Source organism: Lissotriton helveticus, chromosome 1_2, assembly GCF_964261635.1.
Source record: "Lissotriton helveticus chromosome 1_2, aLisHel1.1, whole genome shotgun sequence".
Classification (NCBI taxonomy): domain Eukaryota; kingdom Metazoa; phylum Chordata; class Amphibia; order Caudata; family Salamandridae; genus Lissotriton; species Lissotriton helveticus.
Window position 1 is genome coordinate 111,665,402 of NC_136058.1, and position 18,357 is coordinate 111,683,758.

The following is an 18,357-nucleotide window of genomic DNA, read 5'->3' on the forward strand; positions in this document are numbered from 1 at the left end:
CTTATTTCTTCCAGTCAGACAGATAAGTGATCTGCTGGTTTGTCCATCGTGTATACATTAATAACGGTGAAAATATGACATTTTGAGAGAGTGTCAAGTTAGCAATACTTGTGGTGCTTGAGGACCAATGTGTTTATTCCCACATTGAAATGTAAAAAATAATTAAAATTAACTATTTATGTGGTTCAGTAGAGAGCCTGAATATCCTGAAGCATTTGACAGCCTAGCTAGGAACAAAATATTTGAGATGTGTTTGTACAGGTCACCCTTCACACATGTTAAAAAGAATAGTAGTACTTAGGTTGGGCCTTTAAAGCAGTATTGCACATTCTAATCCCAGTGAGAAGGCTCAGTAGGTTGTGTACCTACTGAAGAGGTGTTACCTGAATGTCAAAGGTTCCAGTCACAGTGCGATATACCACAGGGTTAATGCACCTACTGCTGAGACCATGTGTGTAATTTTACTTGTAGGTGAAAGGTCAACAAAATAGATACAGGGCATTTTGCTCTTTCTAGCCACACCTCTGACCCATCCCCATACCTTCTGTCCTGCCACCAATGCAGTCATTGCACCACTGAGCACGGTTCCGATACCTATTTGCAGACTCCAGCCACTGTATAATAGACACAGACCCACACACAAAAGCACACCCTATACATTGTTTCTCACAGCTAATCTGCCGAGGCCCTCCTACGTTTGCAAGCGTTTATCATTACATTGGAAAGGTCAGTTTCAGAATGCACAGCTCCTTTCTCCTGAATCTGAATGTACAGATGGTCCTCTGAGCATATCCGAAATGTAAATGAATGTAAGCCAACAATCAGGAAGTCTAAACACCATTTTCTCAATTGTGCCACTTTTTCAGCACGAGGCTTGTTCCTCTGTGAAACGTGCTCCATCATGGGCCATTTCAGATAAATCTATTCACTGAATGTTTCGTTGATGAGAGTGTGAAATCTTATTAGTTTTTAATGATAGGCTGACAGGCAAACATGACCAAGCAAACGTATCTGGTTAAAAATGTTTGATTTTGAGATTTAAATGCCCACTGTTGAAAATTTTTAGAAGTTAACGGAGTAGAGAAAGTGTATTTTGTATAGAACATTTATTTCAACCATAACAATATAGAGGCTGGATGTTTCGTAACATATTAACGTGCATGACTGTATATTCCAATTAAGTGTTATTTCAATTAAGTGCCGCCTTTCTTTAATGTTGTTGTTTTAGGAGTATACAGTCTGTAGTAAAAGTAAAAACAACAATTATAAGTAAACATCAAGAAAGAGAAAACAAGGCAATGCAGCAATTACAAATTTGGGATTGCCGTATTTGGTACGTGCGCCTGGAGATGAAAGGAACACGTCGCCTGTGTTTCTGTTTTAATTGCTTATCTATAGCAGTTGAAGCTTCTCTTATGAACTGTCACTTTGTTTATGTGCATGATTCCAGAACCCATGCATTATAAATGCTGTGAAACAGAAAGTCCACATGGCTGAAACAATCGGTCGGCCAAACTTGAAAAGAAACAATCACATTTTAAATGTTCATCTTCTGACATGTCCCCAAGTACCTTTCATATGCGACCACGTCAAGTAGTAAAGCAAGAGATCTCTGTGGGGGCCGCGGAACTGCTTATTCGGGACTGACAGGTTCAACATGGCAGCCTTTGGAGCCACCAGAGAGAGGCTCCTTTGGCAAAAGTTCAAGAGGCAGTGTTTTGGAAAGATTTGCTTGACCAGCTCCCAGGTGAGCTTGAATCCCATTGCAAGCTAGAAAACTCTGAACTCATTTCAACAGCTGTATGCTTTGCAAGGCAGATTGCCACAATTATACGGGATGGCTTTAGTGTGTATGATCAAAGAAATATAAGACAGTAAAGTCTTGTTGTATGTGTGTTTGTTTTGTACAAGTACTGGTACAAAAAGGGGACCAGTCACTTCTTATTAATTAAATCCTAATGATACTGTGCTGTGTTAATGGTACAGTAGTCTTTTTAGTCTTTTTACGATTGTGTAGGAGAATATATCATTTAATTACAATGTACTAATCTATCAACCTTAAACACTATATTTTTGATTGAAGAAGACTGTTTTTAGCCAAATAGCTCTTTAAAGCCATCATGATTAATATTGATGTAACCAATAAGACAATTTCTCTTAAACAGTGCGATGTCACCGCATGGTATGCAAAGTGTTAATTGGAAGTACGACCCATGCTGCATGCTTCTGTCCATGGCCTAGTTTGCTAATTAGTTGTCATAAGACGTCAGGTGGGCAACCATCACTTAAAGATTGCTCAATGCACTCAGTGAAGCAGCTAATTAGTTGGACAGTGGCCTAGAGGTGGGCTTCCCCGAGGAGGCGCGCACTATCTGAGCAGGTGAAAAAAGTTTTGATAGATCGCATCTCAGTGGTATAAAACTCAACACTTGGCCGAGTTACAGTCATGCGAACAACGAACACACTTTTCCAGGCCTTCTTCAGGGACTTCACACTACAGTGAATTCATGGACAATAATTTCCCTTCGCTAGCTTATTTTCAGGATGAAGCGAAGTTAATTGTAGGCTTGAAATTACACTCAACTATCCAGTGAGCCATTTAGTTTGTTGTGTGAGCAGCTTGATTTTGGTTAACTTTGTCCCTTTATTAGCAAGCGCATTAACATTTTAAACTACGATCCCATGCTTTATTTTCAATATGTGGTATTTCCGCTGTTGGAGTTTGCACATTAACTTTTTAAACATTTATACAAGATTGTCTAACCATGACACAATGGTGAAACACTTTTTCAGTGGCCTTGAGGTTCACTCAAAAAGTGTGATGGGATGGAAGAAGTAATCTCTGAAAAAGACCTGCATCCATAAAAGTGTTATACAATTACACAATATTTTAGATCAAACCTATATAGATATGCAGTAGTCAACATGATGGGTTCATTCTGATGAATCATTTTCTAATACACTTTAAAATCTGTGATAACTGGGTTTTTTTTACTTTGAAAATACGGGATAGGTGGAACATGAAGACAAGCTCCCACCCACTCTCATTGTTAAAGAAAGTCCCACGGCTGTGGAAAGTTTGAAAGATGGCAGAGTGGCCGTTCAGATCACAGCTCACAATCTCAAAGCCTCAGACATGGACAGCATTCATGAAGATCTCACCTTCAGGATCCTGCGCAATCCTTATTTTGGACACTTGGAGAATCTCAAAACAGGTGAGTTTACCTTGGTTTCTCAGTTTTGCTACATGTGCAGTACTAAGTATTGCGGCTTCTCACGTGCAACACAATACAGATATTGTTACCCGCAAAACACTTCTTCTGAACTAATGCCTTATTTCACACAATTTGTCACATCATCAGTGTTAATTGCTCACAATGTACATGCAGTGTGTCTGTCTGTGTGACAAACATACATATATATATATATTACCTACTGGCGGTCGCCAGTAGGTAGTTATAGTTGGGATCTATTTTCCATAGGAAATCCGCAACATTCTATTTGGAATAACTTTGGCCCTGGTCGACGAATCTTCGCAAAATTTTCAAAACTTATGGCCCGCTCTGGTCCACTCCTATCCTGAAAGTCTCGGGCTGATTCGTCAAGCGGGGGGGAAGAACAAATGGGGGTCCCAAAACGTGGTTTCCCCATGCAATTTTCCATAGGAACCTTTAATCGCAGCTACAGCTCGAACTGCTGAACGGAATTACACCAAATTTGGCAAAGAGGTAGTCCTTGGTTCACACGCGTGCTTTTTGATTAAATGGTGTAAATCTGTTCAGTAGTTTTTTAGATATTAAAGGAAAGAAATGCAGATATATATATCTGGGCGGAGCCTAACAACACATTTCATCGTGAGATCTGATTGGCTGTCAGCACTTTATCCAAGATGTGCTGGCAGCCATTTTGGGACCAATATATATGATAGCACCTCATTAAACAGCATTGCGGTTAATAGAAGGTTTTAAGACTTTAGTTACATTATAAATCATTTGTTGATGGTACCATACTCATTTTAGGAATTGTGTTGTGTTCTAAGGTGATTTTACCATGTGAAAAAGCCTTCTGCTGGGATATCATGAATCATGTTTGAGAGAAAACTGTTTTCTCATGCTTTTCTCACAGAGGTTTGGAAGGTGATCTATAAGCTAAACTGAGAGCAAATTTTCTGTAAATTCACATTATCTTTCTCAGTCATGTGAGAATTAAGTTTGACATTCTCAATAAAACCTGTACATCCAACAAGGGCAGAGACTGTCAGTTGATTCCTTTGTGTTCTACTGCAGCTTCCCAGAGTTCTCTAAAGAACAACTAGAGTGCTAACAGCCTTACTTATGACAAAAGTATAGCACACCTGAAGCCATCATGATTGGAATAAAGTAACTATTAAAACATTTAATATAAAAAGGAACGAAATAAGGGGGTTCATTTTGCCATAGAAAATATGATTATTGCTGCAGAAAGAAAAATTAGGGCACATTTTGAGTGACTTCTCAAATCCTTTTTTATTTCATAAAAATAATTCTGACATGCAGACTGAAACATGTACTTTCAATACCAGCAGCAGACTTCCCTGGTGAGCAGTAGCTTTACTACAGTGATCTAATGAGCAATTAGAGTGCTAACATTCAGAATTCATGGCAAATGTGTGACACATCTGAATGCCTTCTTGATGGAACAAAAGTAAACAAGCATTGAAAACGCAATAGGTCTCGCCCTCGTTTAAGTTAAAGCAATTCTGTTTGTAATTAGGTGGCTTTTTAGCTTTGCTTTTATTAGTGTTTTTTAAACGTTTATGAACATACATGCATATGTATGCATATATGTATATGTATGCATGCATTTATATTTGTATTTATATAGATATGCAGATTATATATATGTTTATATATGTATGTGTATATATATATATATGCACATACATATATATAAATGCATATATATATATATATATATATATATATGTGCATATGTGTGCATGTAGAGAGAGGTGGAGAGGCTAGAGGTGCAGAGGTAGAGAGGGAAAGAGTAGTAGAGAAATAGGTAGAGAGCGTTAGAGAGGTAGAGAGTAGAGAGTGGGTAATAGAGAGTAGAGAGTGAGTAGTAGAGAGAGTAGCAAAGAGTGAGTAATAGAGTGAGTTGTAGAGAGAGTAGTAGAGAGTGAGTAGTAGAGAGTGAGTAGTAGAAAGTGAGTAGTAAAGAGTGAGTTGTAGAGAGCGAGTAGTAGAGAGTGAGTAGTGGAGAGTAGTAGAGAGTGAGTAGTGGAGAGTAGTAGAGAGTGAGTAGTAGAGAGTAGTAGAGAGCTAGTAGTAGAAAGTGAACAGTAGAGAGAGAGTAGTAGAGAGTGAGTAGTAGAGAGAATGGTAGATAGTGAGTAGTAGAGTAGTAGAGAGTGAGTGGAAGAGAGTAGTAGAGAGAGTAGTAGAGGGTGAGTATTAGAGAGTGAGTAGTAGAGAGTAACTAGTAGAGAGTGAATAGTAGAGAGTAGTAGAGAGATAGTAGAGAGTGAGTAGAAGAGAGTAGTAGAGACTGAGTAGTAGAGAGTGAGTAGTAGCATAGTAGAGAGTAGTAGAGAGTGAGCAGTAGAGAGAGTAGTAGAGAGTGAGTAGTAGAGTAGTAGAGAGTAGTCAGTCAGTGTCAGTCAGTGTCAGTGTCAGTCAGTCAGACAATCCGTGTCAGTCAGTGTCTGTCAATCAGTGTCAGTCAGTGTCAATCAGTCAGTGTCAATCAGTCAGTGTCAGTCAGTCACTGTCAGCTAGAGCAGCTCTGCTGACGTGGTTCTCTGGCTCTAAAGAAGCTCTGCTGACCTGGTTCTCTCCCTTTAAAGCAGCTCTGTTTACCTGGTTTCTCTGGCTCTACAGCAGGTCTGCTGACCTGGTTTTCTGGCTCTAGAGCAGCTCTGCGGACCTAGTTCTTAGGCTATAGAGCAGCTCTGCTGATCTGGTTCTCTGGCTCTACACCATCTCTGCTGACCTGGTTCTCTGGCTCTAAAGCAGCTCTGCTGACCCAGTTCTATGGCTTTAAAGCAGTTCTGCTGACAATGTTCTCTGGCTCTGAAGCAGCTCTGCTGACCTGGTTCTCTCCCACTATAGCAGCTCTGCAGACCTGGTACTCTCCCTCTAAAGCAGCACTACTGACCTAGTTTCTCTGGCTCTACAGCAGCTCTGCTGACCTGGTTCTCTGGCTCTAGAGCAGCTCTGCTGACCTGGTTCTTAGGCTCTAGAGCAGCTCTGCTGACCTGGTTCTATGGCTCTAAAGCAGCTCTGCTGATGTGGTTCTCTGGCTCTAGAGCAGCTCTGCTGACCTGGTTCTCTGGCTCTAAAGCTGCTCTGCTGGCCTGGTTCTCCGGCTCTAAAGCAGATCTGCTGACCTGGTTCTCTCCCTCTAAAGCTGCTCTGCTGGCCTGGTTCTCTGGCTCTAAAGCAGCTCTGCTGACCTGGTTCTCTCCCTCTAAAGCAGCTCCGCTGACCTGGTTTCTCTGGCTCTACATCAGCTCTGCTGACCTGGTTCTCTGGCTCTAGAGCAGCTCTGCTGGTCTAGTTCCTAGGCTCTAGAGCAGCTCTGCTGACCTGGTTCTCTGGCTCTACAACAGCTCTGCTGACCTGGTTCTCTCCCTCTAAAGCAGCTCTGCTGACCTGGTTCTCTCGCTCTAAAGCAGCTCTACTGACCTGGTTTCTCTGGCTCTAGAGCAGCTTTGCTGACCTGGTTCTTAGGCTCTAGAGCAGCTCTGCTGACCTGGTTCTCTAGCTTTAGAGCAGCTCTGTTGACCTGGTTCTTAGGCTCTAGAGCAGCTCTGCTGACCTGGTTCTTAGGCTCTAGAGCAGCTCTGCTGACCTGGTTCTCTGGCTCTAGAGCAGCTCTGCTGACCTGGTACTCTGGCTCTAAAGCAGCTCTGCTGACCTGGTTCTATGGCTCTAAAGCAGCTCTGCTGACCTGGTTCTCTGGCTGTAGAGCAGCTCTGCTGACCTGGTTCTCTCCATCTAAAGCAGATCCGCTGACCTGTTCTCTGGCTCTAAAGCAGCTCTGCTGACCTGGTTCTATGGCTCTAGAGCAGCTCTGCTGACCTGTTTCTCTGGCTCTAGAGCAGCTCTGCTGACCTGGTTGTATGGCTCTAAAGCAGCTCTGCTGACCTGGTTCTCTGGCTCTAGAGCAGCTCTGCTGACCTGGTTCTCTGGCTCTAAAGCAGCTCTGCTGACCTGGTTCTCTCCCTCTAAAGAGCTCTACTGACCTGGTTCTCTGGCTCTAAAGTAGTTCCGCTGACCTGGCTATCTCCCTCAAAAGCAGCTCTCCTGACCTGGTTTCTCAGGCTCTACAGCAGCTCTGCTGACCTGGTTCTCGGCCTCTAGAGCAGCTCTGCTGACATGGGTCTCTGGCTCTAGAGGAGCTCTGCTGACCTGGGTCTCTGGTTCTAGAGCAGCTCTGCTGACCTGCTTCTTCACTCTGCTGAAACATAAGTGCTTATAAACGTATCCTGCTGTCAACTACTAGCACTCTAGGAACCCAGTCACTGTCTATGCACCTGCAGATTGACTCGGGCATTTTGAGTCAGCAGTGGTACAGTCAAATGTGCACAATATATGTGTCCCCTTAACCCCTTGCAGACTACTGAGTCAGTCCTGCAGACGTCCAGGTAATAGTCATGCTTGTCTGGAATCACACTGTGAGTCTGTGTCCACTCCTACAACCATCCTGACAGAAGCATGTCCTTATCTAATCACTCTGCTGAAACATAAGCGATTATAAACGTATCCTGCTGTCAACTACTAGCACTCTAGGAACCCAGTCACTGTCTATGCACTTGCAGAATGACTCAGGCATTGAGACAATACCTAAGCACTTATAAATTAACTGAGCACTCTGTTTGGAGCACTATCATCATTCTAATTACCAGTGGTGTTCTCATAGACTGACCTAAGCACCAGCACAAGTACACATACAATATTCTGTGCACAATCCCTACAAACCTCTAAGCAGAGACATACTATTGGTACACTTCACTAAATACTGAAGTAGTACTCATGCAGCCTAGGATACCTCCTGTCGTTCGTCAATCAGCCATCCAGCACTATGTTCTTATTGTATCACTCTGCCAATACCTAAGCACTTATGGGGCAGATTTACAAGCCCCCTGCGCCACCAGTACGTCACTTTTTGTAACGTGGTGATGGCGCTGAGGACTCCTCCATATTTACAAGGAGAGGAAAAGCCACCCTGCGTAGTCCCTTCCTGCACAAAAACAATCTCCCTACGACAGAGATATCCTTGCACCATGGTGCAAGGGTGCCTGCGTCACTGCATCGCTGCAGTTTGTGTGCAAGTGCAGAGGGAGCACATAGTTGCGACATATTCATGTAAATATGCCAAATTCCTGTGCTTCAGAAGTGACGCAGCTCGGTGTAGCTAAAGGGCTTGCAGTGTCACGCTGCAGCACTTCCTCATAGATCTATCCCTATAAATTCATCATACAGTATAATGCATTCTTTCAGTCAATCATGCTCTACACATACATTCAACCAAACTTTCAGACATTTCCATGCAATTATAGTTCTTTTTTTTAAACCAGATAAGGTAGATCTGAACATTTTTTATTTTTATTTTTTAATTTTTTAATTAAAATTTTTTATCCCATTTTTTACAATAATTTCCAATATAGCACATAATGCATTCAATACACAGAAGAACAAAAAAAAAAAGAAAAGAATCATATTCCTATTCACATTAGTATTTTCTACATACCGTTAACAAACTTGATAAAAACATACCATTAACATTACTTTCTAACTTTCTACTCCTTTCTACTCACTCCAGCCTTAGATGCCCTTCCTTAATTCTTACTATTCTTCCAACGAGCTAGAGGTTGCCAAATTCTTTCACCCAATGCTCTCGCCCTCCTGCCCTTTCTTTCATAGATAGCTTTCTCCATGTTATAGGTAGAGATCAACCTTGCTATCCAAAGTTCAAATGTAGGGGGGACCCTATCAAGCCATGTTCTTGCAATTCCAATTCGATACACCGCCGTTACCATGAACAGAAATTCTATGTGGTGGTCCTCTGTTCCTCCCGAGACTCCAAGGATTATTATATCATCTGTCAATTTTCTTTTAATTCCCAATGAGTTTACCAAAAAGTTTTTGATTGCCCCTTTTAGTGCATGTAGTTGTGGATATTGAGCGAACATATGAACAATATCCGCCTCTCTTGAGTCGCAGCGTGGGCATGTGATTCCAGTGACCCCACCCCACTGTGCAATTCTGGCTGGCGTATAATATAGGGAATATATTGTTTTGTAATGTTGCGATTGTAATGTCGCAGAACATAAAGTTGTATGCCCTAAATCCAAGGATGTCTGAACATCCTCCAAGGAGGCACCCACCTTTTCAACCCATTTAGTAGCGAATTTATCTCTATCATCGATTTTCAGTGAATACAATTCTGCATAAAGCTGTCTAATTGTGCAACGGTTCGTCTTTTTTAAATATTCCATAATCCTACTATGTTCAAACCCTATTATTCCGCCTCTTTTATCTGCTAGATAACTTCTTAGCTGTAAGTATTTAAAAAAATTATTTCCCATTATACCATATTTCGTTTGTAAGTCCTGAAATTGTCTAATTACCCCCTCCGTGTCCAGTAGATCCCCTATCTTTTTAACCCCCTTATTGTCCCAATCCTTCATAATTGTGTCCCTGAATATATCTCCTGGCAGTGAGTGATTATTATATAATCGTGTATAGTAATTGTATTGGCCGATACCAAGCTTTTTTGCCACCACCCTCCAAACATTATATGCTGCTTGTAGAGTTTTAAACTTGGTGTGTTTAAAATAATTGTAGTCGACTGTTTTCAGCAGGCCATTCTCGGCTTCCTCCCCAACTAGTGCTCTATATACATTCGTGTCCTGATTCTCGTTTCCCCCTCCACCTAATAACCCCTGTGTATACTGCAAAACTGCCGCCCAGTAATAAAGTCTAAAATCCGGGGGCCCCCATCCCCCCTTTTCCCTCGGAAGTACCATGTAGCGATACGCTCTTCTAGTCTTCCCTTGGGCCCAGATTAGTCTATTAAGAATTAATTCCAGTTTCCTAAACCATGATTGTTCAAAGAACAATGGGATCGCTCTAAATAGATATAAGAATTTTGGGAAAGTGATAATCTTAATAACGTTTATCCTCCCCATTAACGTCAAATGTAAGTTATGAATCCTTTCGGTGTTTCTTTTTACTTTGCCTAGTAGTGGATTCATATTAAGTTCTACTAACTTATCTAAGTCGGTGGTCACCTTTATCCTTAAATATGTGGCTTCAGGAACAATTCTATTATCTTGATGTATTGTGTATTTATTCTGCACAATCTGGGTTTTGCCTTTATTAATTGAATATCCTGCAATCATTCCAAACTTAAAAGCCTCCTGCTCTATTTCAGCTATCGCTCTCCCTGGTTTTGGTGTTATAATAGCCACATCATCTGCATAGGCGAATAGCTTATAATCCCTCCCATGCAGTGTAACCGGGTAGATGTTACTATTGCTATCTAATTTTCTTAAAAATGGATCTAGATATAGAGCAAACAGCAGGGGTGAAGCTGGGCAGCCCTGCCTAGTCCCTCGTTTAATCTGGACTTCCTTTGTGTAGCTTCTGTTTATTCTTATCCTTGCTGTTGGTACTTTGTATAGAGCCTGAATTGCCTTGATGTAGCCCTCGCCTATCTCAAACCACTTCGTAACCCTCCATAAGTAGTCCCATGAGACCCTGTCGAAGGCCTTTTCAGCATCAAGAAATATGCTGCGACAGGGTCTCGTGCCACCTCCGCGGCATCCAGAATAGTTATCATTTGTCTAGTGTGTTGGGTCGTACCTTTCCCAGGGATGAAACCATGCTGAGAAGTACTAACTAGTCCTTCAATAATTTTGCTTAATCTTTGAGCTAATGATTTTGAAAAAAAAATTGTATCTGCATTTAAAAGAGTAATTGGTCTGTAGGACCCTGGCTCTAATACTGGTGTTGTATAACGAAAGATGACTCCAAATCCGGTAAGGTTGCAGGTAAGCAGTTTAATACAGCAGACAGAAAAGTAACAGGACCGTAACCTCATCTGGCCAGGTAGTAACTGCCACAGAATGGAATGGCAGACAGTGACACAGAGAGAACTATGCAAGCAGTCTAGAAGGTTGGAGCCAGAGCATGCAGGGAGAGGACAGATAGGGAAAAGCTATGTACAACACATCTCCCTCCTTTGGGAACAAAATGAAAACAAGGGAAAGAAAGAGCAAAATAACAATAACAGCTGTTAATGAACATAGTCACTCAAGTAAGCTGGAGGATGACGGGAACGTGGACACCTTGAGGAGACATTGGAAGAAGAAACACCAGAGGTAGTATCAGAACACTCATGCATATCATCACACGCAGACGAAGGAGCATCGCCACCACCCACCTCCCCCCGTACAGCAGGTGAGTCACGCGACTCGGAGTCTTGTCGAGCAGACAACATATAGCCACTGCAGCCTGTCTCAGAAGGAATAAGATCGGAATCATGGGTATTGGAGACCTCCTTCTGATATAAGGCAACCCTTCTGTAGTTCCACTTAGCACCATTCTCAAGAAGAACAAAATGGGGAAAAGCTTTCTTAACCCGGAAGGGACCAGTGAACTTAGAAAGGCCCTTGGAGCAGCGACCCGGCTTAACCTTGACCAAATCGCCAGTGGAGATGGGAAGAGGGGAAATATTTGAAGGGGAAGAAAGCTTGTTATCATCCCTCAACCAGGAAGGAGTTAGCTTGGACACAGGGGAACGCCCTCGCATCAGTTCAAAAGGGGATTTTCCAGCCTGCCCATGGGGTGTTGAGCGGTAAGCCCAAACCAGCTCTTGTACACGCTCATCAGAAAAACACCCACTAGCAACTGACATCTGTATAACACCCTTGACTAGTCGGTTGACCCTTTCACACAGACCATTGCTTTCGGGATTATAAAGACAGGTGCGGTGATGAGATATACCACATTCACGCAAGAAACAAGCCATTTTGGTAGAGGTGAGCTGGGTGCCGTTATCTGTAATGAGAACTGAAGGATAACCCTCATTCACAAAAACAGACTTGAGGAAAAGAATGGTGGAGTCAGTTGTAATCTCCTTCATGAAACGTACAGTCAACCACTTAGAGAAACAGTCAACAACAACCACCGCAAAACGTTGATTTACGGGCAATTCGCACATAGGGCCAATGAAATCTAAACATATTGTGTGCCAAGGCAAGCTTTTAAAGGAAATGCTGCCAACAGATTGAGAACCAATGACCTTGAGACGCTTCTCTCCTTCCATGCACAAGGAGCATTTGACAACACACTCCACAGCATCACTGTTGATTGAGGGCCACCAGAAATTTTCTTTTACACGCCGCTGAGTAAAAGTTTGACCCAAATGGCCCTCATGAGCTAAACCAAGAATCCTGCCCCTCAAAGAGCTTGGAGGAACATAACGATCGCCCCTCATGAGAACATTTTTCCCACACACAGACAACTCATTGACAACCTTAAGAAAGGGTCTGACAGCTGGTTCCACGGCACTTTCTCTTCTCGCCCCCTTGAGAACAAGATCAACTACAGCTTTCAAAACATGATCATCATCCATGCCTTTGGACCACTCCTCAGCTGAAAAGGAACTCTCACACAAAGACACGACATCATGTAAGGAGGCAACAGCCTTGTCATCGCCCTGTTCACACAAGGAATCCCCGGGGTTGGGAAAAGAAACCGGGAGACGCGATAAACAGTCGGCTTGTACATTCCTCCAGCCGTGAACAAATTCAACTTCAAACTGGTAATCCTGAAGGCGAGAAGCTAACCTGGCCAGCCTAGGGGAGCCCTTGCCTGTACCACCAGGTGCCAAAACATTTACTAGGGGTTTGTGATCCGTGCGAAGAACAAACCGAGAACCCCATAGATATGTTCTAAAGTAGTTAACGCCCCATGCAGCCGCAAGAGCCTCTCGCTCAATAACAGAATAGTTGACCTCAGAGGTCGACAGAGGCCTCGAGGCAAAAGCGACAGTTTTCTCACCACACTTATGTTTCTGGAGGAGAACAGCTCCGAGACCAACACCACTGGCATCAACCATCAAAATAGAAGGACGTCTAATGTCAAAGGGTGTGAGAACACCTGAAGACTTAAGTTCAGTTTTGATACAGTTAAAGCAAAACTCTTGCTCACTCGTCCAAGAGAACTTGACCCCTTTCTTTAGTAAAACTCTTAAGGGAGCAGTCTTTGAGGAAAAATCTTTGATAAACTTAGAATAAAACTCAATTAGCCCCATGAAGGACCTGAGTTGTTCTTTATCTACAGGAGGAGGAGCCAGCTCTATCGCTTCTAAGAGATTTTTCTTAGGCCTTACACCCTCAGCAGAGAGACAGAAACCCAGATATTCAACCTCTTCAACCAAGAACGCACACTTCTCTCGGCGCAACGTGAGACCCGCATCCACAATTCTACCTAAGGCATTGCGTAAAACATCATTGTGCTCCTCCAAGGTATTGCCAAAGATGAGGATGTCATCTTGGAAGAAGATAATTTTATCTAGCCCCTTGAACACTTCAGAAACCATGCGCTGGAAAACACTGGCAGCAGAGATTAGACCAAACGGTAAGCGAGTAAACTGGAAAGTTCCCTCACCCGTGATAAAAGCTGTAAGATGCTTTGAGGCATCATCCAGACGAATCTGGTGATAGGCATGCTTGAGGTCTAGCTTGCTGAAAAACCTAGCTCCCTTAAGGGTGGAAACTAATTCGCCTATATTAGGTAAAGGGAATATATCGGCCACCACACATCTGTTCAAGGAGCGTAGATCCACACAGAAACGAATCTTGTTGTCAGGTTTGAGCGAGATGACAACAGGAGAAACCCATGGGGAGGCTTCAATCGGTTCGATAATACCCCCCTGTAACATCTCATCTAAAACAGCCTTGACCTCAGCCCGCAAGGCAAAAGGAACACGCCGCGCTTTGTGCTGTACGGGAATACTGCCCTCTTTTAACAGTATCCTGTGTGTGTACCCCTGTAGCTCACCCAGTTCCTCACGAAAAACCTGACTGTGACTGGCAAGTATGTCATCCACGTAACAATCATCCACAACAAGAACGGGATCATCAGCTCTGGGATTGACAATAATGTGTAGATCGTACTGGTGAGAACGACCCAGTATTGCGGGACCATCCACAGACACATAAATCTTGCCCTGGGTTGACCTGTTCTTGAAAACAATCATTGCATTGAAGTAACCAAGGAGGTTAATTTTTTCCCCTTGGTAACCGGATGGAAAGATGTCACAGACCTCCAAATGTTTGTTACCCCAAACCTCATACAACATAGACGAGGGAATGATAGTCCACTTGGACCCAGTGTCAACCATCAAGTCAACGTTTTTTCCATCAACTAAGACCTTTGCTTTAATAATACGCTCCCTCTTCTCATCACACGCGCACACTGAATCATACAAAATCAGTATTTTGTTGACATCACGCTTCAGTTCATTGTAATCACACACCACAGTAACCCTCTGATTGGCTCTATTCTTACACACTTTTGCAAAGTGGCCTATTTTACCACATTTTAAACATTCTTTGTTATTAGCGAAACAAAATTTTGCATCAAAAGAATGAGAATAACTCCCACATCTAGAGCACATTTTAGACACAAACTTGTTACTAGGTTGCGACTGTGATCTACTGAATGGCTGTTGAGACATATTTTTCTTTTGTAATACATAACCTTTCTTTCTGACAATCGCAACAGCAGCAGTTTCATCATCACTGATATCGCTATTAGTTAATTTATAAGATACTTCCGCAACCTTGGTATCTGAACTAGATTTTGATAACTCTTTAATACATTTTTCGCTCTCCTCGACCACCTTAGCAAGATCGATTGCTACCTTCAGAGTAGGGTTCTTAGCGGCCCACAAGCGCTCCTGAATTTTTCTATTGTTGACCTGTACCACCAACTGATCCCTAATATGCTCGTCAGCCATTTGACCGAAGTTGCATTTGACTGACAACTCACGAAGGCGAGCAACAAAGTCATCAATACTTTCGCCCTCAAGTTGTTTATTTTTGTAAAACCTATAACGTTGAAGAATTAGGTTTTCTTCCCTTCCAAATCTGTTCTCCAGTCTGGCAATGGCCTCTTCAAATTCATCCAAAGGTTGTGACGTGGCGGAAAGAACTTGAGGTAAATATTTAAAAAGTCTTTGCCCTTCCTTGCCTAATGTGGTCATCAGGATGGCCTTCTTACGTTTGGCAGAGAAGCCCTCACCATCCAAGGCTTCAATGTAGTCATTAAACATAATGACCCAGTCTTCCCAAGGAGTGGAAGGATTGCCAGGTTCAGTTAGAAACTGAGGAGGAAGAGCGATGTTTATAGATTGCGCCATTACAGACCAGCAGCCAAAACAATATGAATACCAAGCACAGGGAGTTCAGTGTCGCAACGAAAGTACAATTCTTTTGGACTTTGACTAGTAAAAAGATTCAGCGCTGCACTTCCTAGCGTTAGGAGTAATCACCAAATGTTAATAAATATCGTATCATTCTTATGAACTTTGACCAGTAAAAATGTTCGGCGCTGCACTTCCTAGCGTTAATGTTAATGAATAATGTGCTTACTTGTGTGGAAACGTTGCGTGCCAACGACTTTAACTTGAAATGAACCACTCGAGCGAACTGCTCGCATCGGACTGATGAACTGCACAGAGCGGACTGAGGAAGTAAACAAAGATGGCCGCCAGCGTATGTTGTCACGAAGGTCACGTTAATGACCTTGCGTAGACACCACGCAACAACCGGAGGTCCGTGCAGTAGTGCGCAGTCAATGCGCGAGACTCAGCTCGAGACTCCGCTCGTGGAAGCAGATCCAGCAAGACCGTTGCTATGGCCACGCGGGACACACACAAGTGACGTTCAACTCCGTTGCTACGCACCTCAGGCTTGTGACGCTGTGGGTAGCAACCACGGAGGCAAAGAACAAAAACGCTGTTTTAGGAAGTTGAATCCATAAAATCTCGACATCAGACGGTTGCAGAAGGAGAAGACATCGAGAACTCAAAGCGCTGACACTCGTGGATTCGTCGAGGAACGGATCGCTGTTGTAGGATAATCTTTTCTTAGGCTGTAGCAAACATTTGGCCAGATGCTCTCATCCTGAAGTCGCCAAAATGTTGTATAACGAAAGATGACTCCAAATCCGGTAAGGTTGCAGGTAAGCAGTTTAATACAGCAGACAGAAAAGTAACAGGACCGTAACCTCATCTGGCCAGGTAGTAACTGCCACAGAATGGAATGGCAGACAGTGACACAGAGAGAACTATGCAAGCAGTCTAGAAGGTTGGAGCCAGAGCATGCAGGGAGAGGACAGATAGGGAAAAGCTATGTACAACAACTGGCTTGTCTTTTTTTAAGATCACTATAATGTCCGCACCTGCCCATGAGTGTGGTATCGATCTGCCTACCTGTGCCTGTCTAAAAGTCTCTAACATGTCTCCCCCCAGTTGGTCCCAAAAAGTTTTATAAAATTCAGCCGGGATTTGATCTGGTCCTGTGGCTTTCCCCGCCGGTAGGTTTTTCACGGCCTCTCTTACCTCTTGTAGTGTTAATGGAAGATCTAATTCCTCCTTAGCTTCGGTGCCTAATATGTCATGCTGTATCCCTACCAGATAATCTGTGATTTTTTCATCCACATTTCCTACGTTTGATTCATATAGGTTGCCATAGAAGCTTCTGAAAACCTCCTGTATCTCCTCTGATGTACTAACCACATTTCCTAGCCTATCTTTAATTTCTTTTATATCCCCTGCTGATAGGTTTTGTCGGGTGCGTATTGCTAGTAGGTGTCCAACTCTTTCATTAAACTCATAACACTTTTCCTTCTTTGCTAGGTAGTTCCCTGCCGCCTTCTGTGCCAAGCTTGCCCCTGCCTCTGCTTTATTTACTTCTATTTCTAATAGTATTTCCTCTAGTGGATCTCGCCTATGGATCGCTATAATTAATCTTTCTTCTAAGGCCCCCAGTTCCCTCATCCTGTTCTCCATCTTGACCTTCTCTTTCTTAGTTCTTAGTAATATATAGCTTAGTGTTCCCCCCTGATTCCGGCCTTAAATGCGTCCCAGGTCATATTAGTCATGGCTGTATTCCTGTTATCTTTCCAATATTGGGGTATCCATTCCTGCATATGTCTTATATATCCCGGTTCCCTCAATATTCCTCTCTCAATTGTCCATGTGCTACTTTTACTCATACTCCTATTGACCAATGGTAGATTTAACACTAATGGATTATGGTCCGAGACCACTCTCGGCAGTTTTACTAATTTAGATTCACTTATAATTGATCTAGATATAAAAAAAGTAGTCTAACCTAGCTACCATCTTATGTGGGGCTGAATAAAATGTGCTCCCTGTCCCTATTGGATTCTTTTCTGCCCAAACGTCTACTAGTGCATTGTGCTGCGCCATATATTGTATGGCCTTGCATGTTTTTTTCTTTCTTCCACTATATCCTCCTCTGTTCAACAAGCTCATCCCATCCAACCCTTTAATGTTAAAATCTCCACAGCATAATATAGGTTCAGGCCATAATGCGAGTTCTCCATCTAGCATTTCAAAAATTTCTGGTTCATCATCATTTGAGGCATAGATTGACACCATTGTATAACATCCACCTTGTGTTTCTACCTCCGCAATTACCCATCTTCCCTCTTGATCTTCTTTTTTCTTTTTAACTTTTACAACTCCTTTTTTAGCTAATATTGCCACCCCTCTTGTTCTCGTTTCTTGCCTTGTATAGGCAAGGATGTCAAACCCCATCTGTTCCAACAGAAATTTTTCTTTTCCTGAAATGTGTGTCTCCTGCAGACATATTATCTCTACTCTAAGCGATCTCAACATGGCAGCGACTTTCTGTCTTTTATCTCCATTGTTCAAACCACATACATTCATGGAGATTATCCTTAAAGCCATTTACATTTTCCCAGATTTTCCCATTTCCAGTGACATGCTATTTTCACTCTATCCATAGAAGCTCTTACTGATACATCCTTCTCTCTATTGTGTTCTTTTTTCACTTTTTTCACTTTTTGTGCTATTTTTCTCCAGCTTTCAGCCTCCCCTTTCCCCGCCCTCCCTCCCCGCAACCCTCCCCCAGGATTCCCGCCCCCCCTTCCACCCCCCCTTTCACAGGCAAATAGGTCACACATGACCTATATGTGACTGCTGTGTGTTGTAAAGTCACGTCCCTCTCCCTCCCTCCCCTTTTTTTCCCCAATTTCATTGTCCTCCCTTTCTGGCCCTGACGCCTTATGTTGCTCCTCTATCCTG

The 18,357-nt window shown here is 42.8% G+C and overlaps 1 protein-coding gene across 1 annotated transcript in view; it reads left to right on the plus strand.

Annotated features, from left to right (window-relative positions):
- Nucleotides 1-18,357, plus strand: part of LOC144798715 (FRAS1-related extracellular matrix protein 1-like) — a 1,110,445-nt gene that overhangs the window by 822,276 nt on the left and 269,812 nt on the right. Inside the window, exon 26 of the mRNA XM_078669731.1 lies at nucleotides 3,014-3,215. Within this exon, the coding sequence (XP_078525857.1) occupies nucleotides 3,014-3,215 (202 nt within the window). The remainder of the gene's footprint in view (nucleotides 1-3,013; nucleotides 3,216-18,357) is intronic.